General features: G+C 32.8%; 1 protein-coding gene and 1 long non-coding RNA gene across 2 annotated transcripts; one reads left to right on the top strand and one right to left on the bottom strand.

Moving 5' to 3' along the window:
- The first annotated feature begins 350 nt into the window (after positions 1-350).
- Positions 351-2,428, top strand: LOC117681800 (uncharacterized protein KIAA1958-like). The gene is made up of 2 exons (XM_034447778.2): positions 351-1,490; positions 1,870-2,428. The coding sequence occupies exons 1-2, from the start codon at positions 482-484 to the stop codon at positions 2,385-2,387; spliced, it is 1,527 nt and encodes a 508-aa protein (XP_034303669.2). The 5' UTR covers positions 351-481; the 3' UTR covers positions 2,388-2,428.
- A 4,071-nt stretch (positions 2,429-6,499) lies between these two features.
- LOC136271857 (uncharacterized) lies at positions 6,500-8,678 on the bottom strand. Its single transcript, XR_010709852.1, has 3 exons — positions 8,558-8,678; positions 8,356-8,427; positions 6,500-7,806 (listed from the first exon to the last, which is right to left on the bottom strand). It is a non-coding gene; the product is annotated as an uncharacterized lncRNA (long non-coding RNA).
- Between the last annotated feature and the right edge of the window lie 1,330 nt (positions 8,679-10,008).

The raw sequence follows: 10,008 nt of genomic DNA, 5'->3' as shown, positions 1-10,008 counted from the left end.
TTGAAAATTCTTTGTGCCATCACATTTTATTCAAATTTAGAATACAAAACTTCAAAATGTGAAGTGCTGATTTAAGCAATATATTGATAAGTTATAGTTAAAGTACATTTTATCGAGTATATCATGGATACCCAAGAGGGCGGTGACGAGTTTGCGCAGCAAACGAGTCTCCGCCCTCTTGGGTATCCATGATTTACGAGATGAAATGTACTTTAACTGGCTTGTATCAAGGACCAATCAAATCTTTCGAATTATATGTCCGCGAAAAAAAAAAATATCCGTAACATTGCCCGCGAAATGATCGACAACATTCTTAATATTCCGGTGAATTTTCCCGCTTCATCATCTAGTTAATTCATTGTAGCCGAAGACCTTCGGAATATTCCGTGACTAAAATGCCGCCAAATGTATCATTTTCGGCAGATCACGTGCATCAAATCCCGATCAATTTGAGTCATTATTAGCCTAAAACCGGACGAAGATGGACATGGAGGATCAACAGAGCTTGTTGACGATAGACCTGGGCGATCTCGACTTTTTATGCGGGGATATTATAACAGATGAAGACATTCAACTATCACAAGTTTGTGAAGAAATAGAGCAGGAACATGATATTTCCGAAGGTTTGTGCCAAATATTAAGCCTCGATGTTGATGTAAATACGGACACGAAAGGGGGTGCTGAGTTCGGTTCATTTGAAATGGATTATCATAATGCTTGCCCAGAAACGACGGATTCTGCCCCGAAACTACCAGCTGCAAAATTGGAACCCAATGAGAATGACGATACCCGTTTCGGAGAACCTGCGACGGATGAGGACATTTCCAAGCTAATCGCATCAACTGAAAATGCAAACACCAAAAAAAATACTGCATGGGCTTTGAGGGTCTTTGAAGAATGGCGAAACCAGCGACTTCGCAATTCTGATACTGAAATCCCGTTTTTGCACGTGATGACTGCGGAGCAGCTGAACTTTTACCTTGGACGGTTCATCGTGGAAACCCGTAGGAAAGACGGCGTCGAATACCCACCTCGATCCCTATACCTTATTACCTGTGGATTATTGCGCCATCTTAAGGACAAAAACGTCTTTGACAAAAACATCTTGGACAACAATGACTGTAGATTTAGTGAGTTCCGGAAAATTCTCGATAGCAAGATGAAAGACCTCTTGAAGCGCGGTTTTGGAACATCGATAAAACAAGCGGAGCCCATCATGCCGCAGGATGAAGAAAGCATGTGGAACAAAGGAATATTCTGCGATAAAGATTCGGAAACTCTTCAGCATAACATGTTCTATTACAACTGCAAACTCTTTGGTTTACGTGGACATGACGAACATCATGAACTTGAGTGTAGTCAGTTTGTTCTTGGGACTGACAACTCCGGAAAATATGTAGAATTCATCGGGCGTGCCAGCAAGACGTACAAGGGCGGTTTGGCGCAAATGCAGCTAACAAATAAGCGCATACGACATCACAGTTCAGCTGGTAAGTTAACATTAAAAATAATCCATTTATCTATGTAAATCAATGACTCATTTATGAATAGTAAAATAGTTGAATACATGTAGTGGTAAATGCCCTATTTTTGTTTTGACCCGACCCTCCACCCCCTAGAGAATTTTAAAATTGACAGTAGAAGTTGTAAAGAGAAGGCCTCGACCCCCCTCCCCCCCTCCCCGACAAAAACAACTATCTAGTATGGGACACCAACCCCGGGGAGTTTGTTTATCTGCACGTGTTGAAAGATTGTGTAAAGAAATTGAGGTTTCGATATGATCTGATTAACTATCAACTCATTTATCGATATTACATGTTACTTATTTTGATTAGGTTTCAAAGAGTTTTGCTTTTTCTTCCAACTTAGGTGAGCGTTGTATCGCGAACTACTATAACATGTATTTGGATGGTCTGGATAATGCAGGGTCATTCTATCGACGCCCATTGCAAGGAAGCCCGCCAAAATATGGAAACCAACTGGTCGATGTGAACAAACTGAAATCAATGATGAAAGTGATCTTCAAAAAAGCTGGATTGGAGGGAAATTACAGTAACCACTCAGGTAAACGCACCTGCGCAACACAATTATACATGGCAGGGGTGGACGAACAAGAGATAATGAGGAGGACGGGTCATCGCTCAGAAAAGGCAGTAAGAAAATACAAACAACCATGCGACGATATTCTGAAGAAGGTGTCTGCAGTATTGGAACCTATTCCTGGGGTGGCAAAATCCTTGGAGAAAAGAAAGCGCGAGGACGACATGGAAACTGAAACCGACCTGCCATGTCGTCCAACAAAAACATTACGCTCCTTTGGTTCTGACATAACTAATTCCAAAAATGGACAGTATTTTCAAAACTGTAATATTTCTTTCAATTTTTGAAAAGTTTGAGAAATTGTACATTCTCTTAATTTCTAAAAATTCGTTTCTTTTTGTTTTTGTTTTTCTTTTTTTTTTTTTCTTGTTGCTTGTAAGACAATTTTTCAAGCTAATAAATTGATGTTCTTGGATTTTGTTTTCATGTATAAAGGTGGAAGTTGTTGTACAGCTACCTGTACAATAACTTCCCGACACTGGAAGTTATTGTACAAATGGTAGCTCCGCCTCCTCAAGGTATCATGATTTATTGAACAGCCACAAACGAGAGAAAATGCACAGGGCCGTGATACAAATTTATGATATTGCTATGTAACAAAACCAATGTTGTAAACTATTTTAAAATTTGCTTTCTTTCTCAAAATCATGAATATGATTTGTAAATAAATTCCATCAAATAAATTAATTATTGCAAACAATTGATATTGTTAAAAACAACAATGATGCCAAAATATAGAGATAATTCCCTTGTAAGGTAAGAAAGTAGTCATGAAAATGATATATAGTGTAGTGGATATCTTAATGTACATGGTTTAAAAAAGCAAGAAAAAAAAAAAAGAAAGAATCATTGACAAATAATTATACACTGCGACCCCCTGTTCCCCCTTAATTTAGGATAATAATATATTGAACATCTAATATAAATAATTTTGAAATTATAATGATTACTATAAATATAAATGTATTAAAATTAATTTCAGATTTAGAGTTTCAGTTGTTTATTATTTAATTTAAAAAAATCTACATGACTAAATTAGGCCTATGTTTGTCCTTTATGAATCATTTTTTGTTGACTCAATTGACATAAAAAACATAATTAATCTTCCACGATCGTAGAAATACTGAAGAAATTTTATTAAAAAAATACACAATTTAATTATATTGTCGGATCGACCTTAGCAAAATCACTGACCCCTGATCTAGGGACCATTGACTTAACAATTGTGGTAGAAAGCTTCATGAACATTATTCATACGTTTAATTAAGGTAGTCCATCTATAACTAACGCGAATTTTAACAATTTTGATTGATCAATACTACATCAAATACATATTTTAAAGTTATTATGAGGCTGACATAAATCCAACTCGGGGGTATGTATGTAGTCAATCAATTGAATTTTTTGCACGTGTAACTGTTTTAAAGAGTTATCTGCCCTAAACAATTTTTTTGGAAAATTAATATTTTGAAAATATGTATGGTAAATTATGAATCATTTTAATATATTCACATAAGGAGGAACATTTTGCAACGTTTTACCAAGAGTAATTTGGAGAAACTACTTGTACTAAAAATACTTTAAAAATGCAATTTTTTATAGACTTCAATGTAAACGTCAACATATGATAAATTTGTTAATATTTCCTTTTTTTTAATTTCAGAGGGAAATCTGTATTATTCAATAAAGCCCATAAAATCACACTAAGATTTTAGTGATCGAACTAGTAATCTATTAGATATGCATATAATTTCTCACTACGACGTAGTTTGTCTACTGGCATACATTACTGGTAATTGTATTTCAGTATCAGTTTATAATTACAATGAACCAATTCCATATTCGTTCCATCAAGGCCGAAACCAGAGCATTACTCGGTATTGTATGTAGCTTCGACGAATGTGGTAGATATTTTCAGGTAAACAGAATATTACGGACGACTCGCACCTGCATCCATTTGTTTTCTAAGACACATTCAAGATTATTAGTAAGATATTAAGGCTGATATAATTTGTTGTATTATGATACTTTTTATTATTTAAAATTATTTGTTTTTATAAAACTAGCTTTTTAAAATCATAGAAATGCAGATGTTATTGGGTTTAGTATATGTGTTAGTCTGACTTTGATTTATACATAAAGACATTAATTTTTAAACACATGCCATAATTTTATTATTGACAGAAAACGAAGTTAAGAAGGGGTAGAATAAAATCACTTAGTCTATATATTTGTCTCTCTTCGTGTCTTTCAAGTGTCATACACGCCCCCTCCCTTTTTTAAAAAGCTAATCGGTTTTAAACCAAATTTTGCACAAAGCAATCTTTTGTAGAGGGAATTCTACAAAGTTTTTGAAAATAAAGACCCATTTTCATTTGAAAGAGAGATAATTATAATATTGCAAGTTTGTTGAAATCTAGATGGGGGACACACCTGGGGTTGAAATTTTACAATGTATTAAATATACATTTTTTAAAAAAAAATCAACATCTCTAAAACCATGGGGCCAAAAATACTGAAACTTCTGTGGAAGCATTTTCAGATAGATCCTCAGGGGTACGTGCATAAGGTTAGACAAAAAAGTTTGAAGGGTGGGGGTAAATTTAGATAACTCTTTTAAAATTAGTCTTATTAAGTCTTATTAAGACCATTTGGCTAGGAAAGCTGAAAAAAATTAAAGTTCAAATTCTAGTATATTTTTATCATTACGGGCCGCCGGAAGGCGGTCCGTTATTTGATATACATTTAGATATTGTTACAGCGTTTCTGCGGGATAGTTCTTTTTTAATAGAATTAATATTATGCTTATTTTTATGACTTAGAAGTAAATTTGCATGTAGAAATATGTGTTATGCCTTTGAAAAAATATCACACATTTTTTGTTTTACTGGTAAATGAAAAATAGGTCATACTAAGTGGATTGTTGTGTTTGGCGCTTTTTTATCGATACTATAATTTATTCGGAAAATTTCGTTGTGCTTCATTCTTTTCAAAACAATGCATCAGGATCGGTATGCGGGACATACTAAAGACCTGAATGTCATTAAATTTAATGTAAATGATATATTTGAATTTCTATGTGCCGTGTCAAGTAAAATAACTGTGTGTGTATTTATCATATTTCCATGTAAAATGTGGTAGAATCATGACATCCATATCAATTAGTTACGCAAAAATATGACAGAAATAAAAATTGGAATTGACTGGATAATTTGAACTACTATGTAATCTATTTATATTTGATCACGTGCTCCCTTGAAATCATATAAACTAATGCATTAAGTTTTCATTCAATACAATGCAACAACAAGAAAACCAAAATGGTTTGCAATACATTATCTCCAAGAGAAAAATGATGAATTGAACTTTGTATTAGAGAAATGTACAAATCAATGTGTTAGAACTCCATTACTTCATCAGTTCATATTGTGGCAATGATCATACAATTACCGTTAGATATGCTTACAGTAACGAACTCGATTCTTTATGATAATAGTAAAATGTTAAACTTCAAAACAAGTTGCTGAAAGTATATTAAATTTTACCATTAAAATTAGTTACGGGGGATGTCTACACCAAATAAGTGTAGGAGATTTTTGTTGCATGCATTTTTTACTAATAATAGGCAAAGTATTCAACTCTAATAGACCTCAAAGTACAATACTCTATTTTTAAGAGAATTTTTAAAATATCAGTCTGCTTCCAGATAACCCTTTATATGTCAAATTTTTAATCATTTCTGTTTTAAAACTCTAATGAAAGTGAAATGTTATAAAGTTTGAAAATGAAAAACAAAATAACCATGAATGAAGTTTGTATGATTTTTATTGGAATCCACATAAATATGAAACTAAAATATTTAAAAATTCTTTTAAGGCAAACTGCTGAATGAAATCCCACAGAAATCTGAAAATAGAAACAATATTCGTTGGTTAATGAGATGAAAAAAAGAAATTGAATGAAATTGAAAAATTAAAAGAAATACTGAATGATTTCAAAAATCTTGGTTTGAAAGATCCTGTTTAAGAGTTGTCTTTCTTGATTTTACTTGGTCTCAAATATCTTGGGACCAATTTTCTAATTTAAAAAAAATCACGAAGAAAAATTTAAAAAAGGTAAAAGTATATGCTAAAATGTAGGAATAAGGTTAGTAGTGCTTATGATAAAGTTTGAATCTGAAAAATTATATTTTTGATGAATGCATTTTATTTATAATTAACTCTTTAAACAACTTGTTAGTAGTTACATTGCCTTTCACTTTTTATATACAATACAAATTATAAACAACCATATGCATATTTATGCATACATAAGATGTCCATAGTGATACACATGTATGTGTGGTAATTAGAACATGCTCTTTTTCAAGATTCAAGATTTTCAAGATTCTGTGTTTGGCTTGCAAATCCTGCTTCCACTGCTATTGCTAGCCTACCTAGCTACATGTATATCTATTTAAATCAAAATACATTAGTTAGGTTTCAAACTTTCAATGCAAGTCTTATACTGCAAGTGTTTTAAATGGGGAGTTGGAATCAATTAATACAAGAGATGGTACAACGGAACTTTAGTTTTATAGTAAGCATGCATATAGGGTTCAAGTGAAAATTATCTGCTCACCTTTATCGATAATCCGTCACAAATTTATGATCGTCTGTTGCAGATGACATGACAAATATGTATTGCCATTAGCAGGGAAACAGTATATTACTTCGATTTCACGTTTTCTCTACATAACAGCTGATAATCAATGTTAGTTGAAAGCTTTAGTCACGAAGGGAATTGACATATTCTCTAAGCGTTTTGGTGAGAGTCATTCTTATCTCATCCCCCTCGTTAGAAGAGTTCAACTGAACGGTGTATAGCTACATGTATTTTGTACCACGACATAATACTATCAATCCGGAACAAAATGGCGTTTCAAACGGATGTCAGACATATTGTGACGATGTAGCCTTCCACCTTAAATCAACTCTTATTTTCTTCTTTGTGGTGTGTGTTTATGTAAACAACCAATGATTCATACAACAATTATATTTCTTGCGGCCCTTTTGACTCTTGCGTCAATATGATTTCTTGTCTGTTTATGTGGAATGTCTTACAGATGTTTGAAGGGTTGTTCAAATGGGTGTTCCATATTGTCCACGAAATAACATAACTGAAAGTTGCAGCATTGTCATGTATGTTTTACAAGACCCTGTGTTTAGTATATGTGGCGAATTCACAAAAGGTCACCCATACAGTCCTTTTTTAAAATTGACAAATCACAAAAATTTGCTCGCACACATATTTTAATATAAATGTGTGGTATAAATAAAAAGCTTAATTTTACTTAATTAACTGAAGATTGTGAGGAAAATAGCTATAGATGACATCTGTGCCAAACGAATTTTATTGTTGTAAAAAACAGTAAAGCTACATTGAATAGTGGCTCAAAATGTAAACTTATATATGTTAGTAGGTGGCTTACTATACCTCAAAATAATTTCTCAAATCAGGAGAAAATTACTTGACTATCATGATAGATAGCAGTGATGCGTTAGAAGTATAAAGGTCGCATATGTGTTAAAAACGCAAGTTTGAACAAAAATAATTGTAATGATATTTAAAAAAAACTGCATTCATTAAATATAAACAAACCCCAGGGCAGATTCGATTTCGTGATCTGTGATTGAGTCGATGCATCTTTTGTAATTGAAGCAAGACCTATAAGAATATAAATGTACAATTTTAAATGATACCTGTAGAATTCACCAAAACAATTCAATATTTTAAAGCGATCATATTTTGATTAATTTGATCAAAACTCTCTTTAAAAACCAGTGATAGGTTGTGATACGAATTATAAAAAGGAATACAATTTTCCCTAATACATGTTACCTCACAGTTAATAACACTTAGTATATGTACACATGTAATATCAGGAAAATTGTGGAATATGTTGCTGTTGGTCACAAGTGACTCTCACTATAATCTATCCCAAGTTATTGCTTCCACAACCACCAACGAATCATGAATCACACTTTGAAGTGATATTAAAAACACACATGTCTCTGTTACTCTCATTATCGTGACGGATCAACTCTACGTACAGGGTATACGATACTTAAGAAGTTTTGTTGCAATGGCGAGGTACTGGGTATGTCAAACCATGTGAAACGTATTTAATTTATTTTGTTATTTCCTGGAGTAATTCTCTCTTTGATTTAAATTTCTGTGATAATTTTTCCAAATGGCTAAAGAATTAATGCTTACCATTGTTTATCTTTGCTGATGATTTTAAATTGTTTGTGTTCTGTGAAGACGTTGTTGATTTAGTAGTCCAATCTACATGTAAAAAAAGAACATTTTTCGTTTAGAGTTTGCTGGTTTAATACTGTTTTATAATTCTTGGTAAAATTATTAAAACTTTCAAAAAGTCATCGACATACTGACTACATGTATACATCTGACTCACCGAGACAACCATCAGTGGGATCAAAGTGATCCTCCGTGCAGGAACATTTTGACAAGCAGTTGTGTCCGTATTGTGGGTACGGACATGCAATATCACAACGTGGTCCAAATGTACCAGCAGGGCATCCTGAATATTAAGATTGATATCAACACGTAGGAAGGTGTATGACTTTTGGTACATTTGTTTAAAAACAACTATTAGAACTTGGACTTTAAAAGATATAATCAAAATATTTCGTAAAACTGACCTATGCATCTATTTTCTATTTTATTCCAGGAATATCCAGGACAACACTCAACAATTCCTTTCGTGCTGATATAAAAAAAGAGAAGTGTTGGCATAGCTGTTCATATATGTACATGCATGCATATATTTAGTAACACTTGTTTCAATTACAATTTGAAATTTCAAAAATATATATCTCACCTTCTGCAGATATTCGCATTTAAGGTATCAATGCACAAGAAAATCAACTGCACTACTTTCACTACCAATGCAGATGACTTCATATTTTCGTTCAAGAGAAGTATATTTCCTGCAATATATACACTGTAACCAAGTGAAACATTTCCTATATTTTATTTTTATGTTTTTCATACGTCCTGTTCACTTCCTTTTCTACATAGATTGTCAAAGTTGATGTCAATGATACGATATCCTGAACATATCTAGTTGTATATCGGAATCAGCTCACAATTGCCTATTTAAAGCAGTCTGAGAGTATTGCATAAGCAATACAGGTCCCCTACCGGTTTATAGACATTTTTGAAAACAATGCACTGTTATGCAGAATATCATTTCTTACCGTCTTCTGTACCCCGAATCAACAGACCAACCCAATAACTAACCCAATTGTAATACTACAAAAAACCCTTTCGATTTAATTTACAACACGATGCTTGACACTATTTTACAGAACTTATTTGTTTGTTAAAAACAATACAAGGAATGGTCCAAGTATTGCACGACATTATTACTGACTACATACTTTCTCGCAATTAGTTTCAGTAGTTTTAATCTTACTTATTACTTTATATGATAAAAGATTTATCTGTTGAAACCGGGACATTTTGTGGCGGTAACATGTGTGTCTTCACCTGGTCTAGAAATATTAATGTATTTGCAAAACATTCATATCTTAAAATGCACTTTACTGACACAATAAGAGTTTATTTTAGGTTTTCTTACAATGAAACGGAGGGTAGGTAGGTGTGTTTATAGTCTTTATACATGTAGCAATATGTTAGTCATTTTCGGTTATTGTTTGACGAATTGAGTGCAACTTCACAATATAATGCCGTGCATAAAAATTTTGAATTAATTTACATTTAATTCACAGGTATTTACCTCATTAATTTTAAATGCGAGTCTTATTTACAATCGGGCTAGTGCTGCACTGCTCCAATAATTAAAGGTTGAACAAGTTTTGCTTTTGAATGAATTTACAGGGA

The sequence above is a fragment of the Magallana gigas genome, chromosome 9 (genome assembly GCF_963853765.1).
Source record: "Magallana gigas chromosome 9, xbMagGiga1.1, whole genome shotgun sequence".
In the NCBI taxonomy this organism is placed as follows: domain Eukaryota; kingdom Metazoa; phylum Mollusca; class Bivalvia; order Ostreida; family Ostreidae; genus Magallana; species Magallana gigas.
The sequence above is the reverse complement of the archived record's forward strand: the minus strand, read 5'-3'. Positions and strand labels throughout refer to the sequence as shown.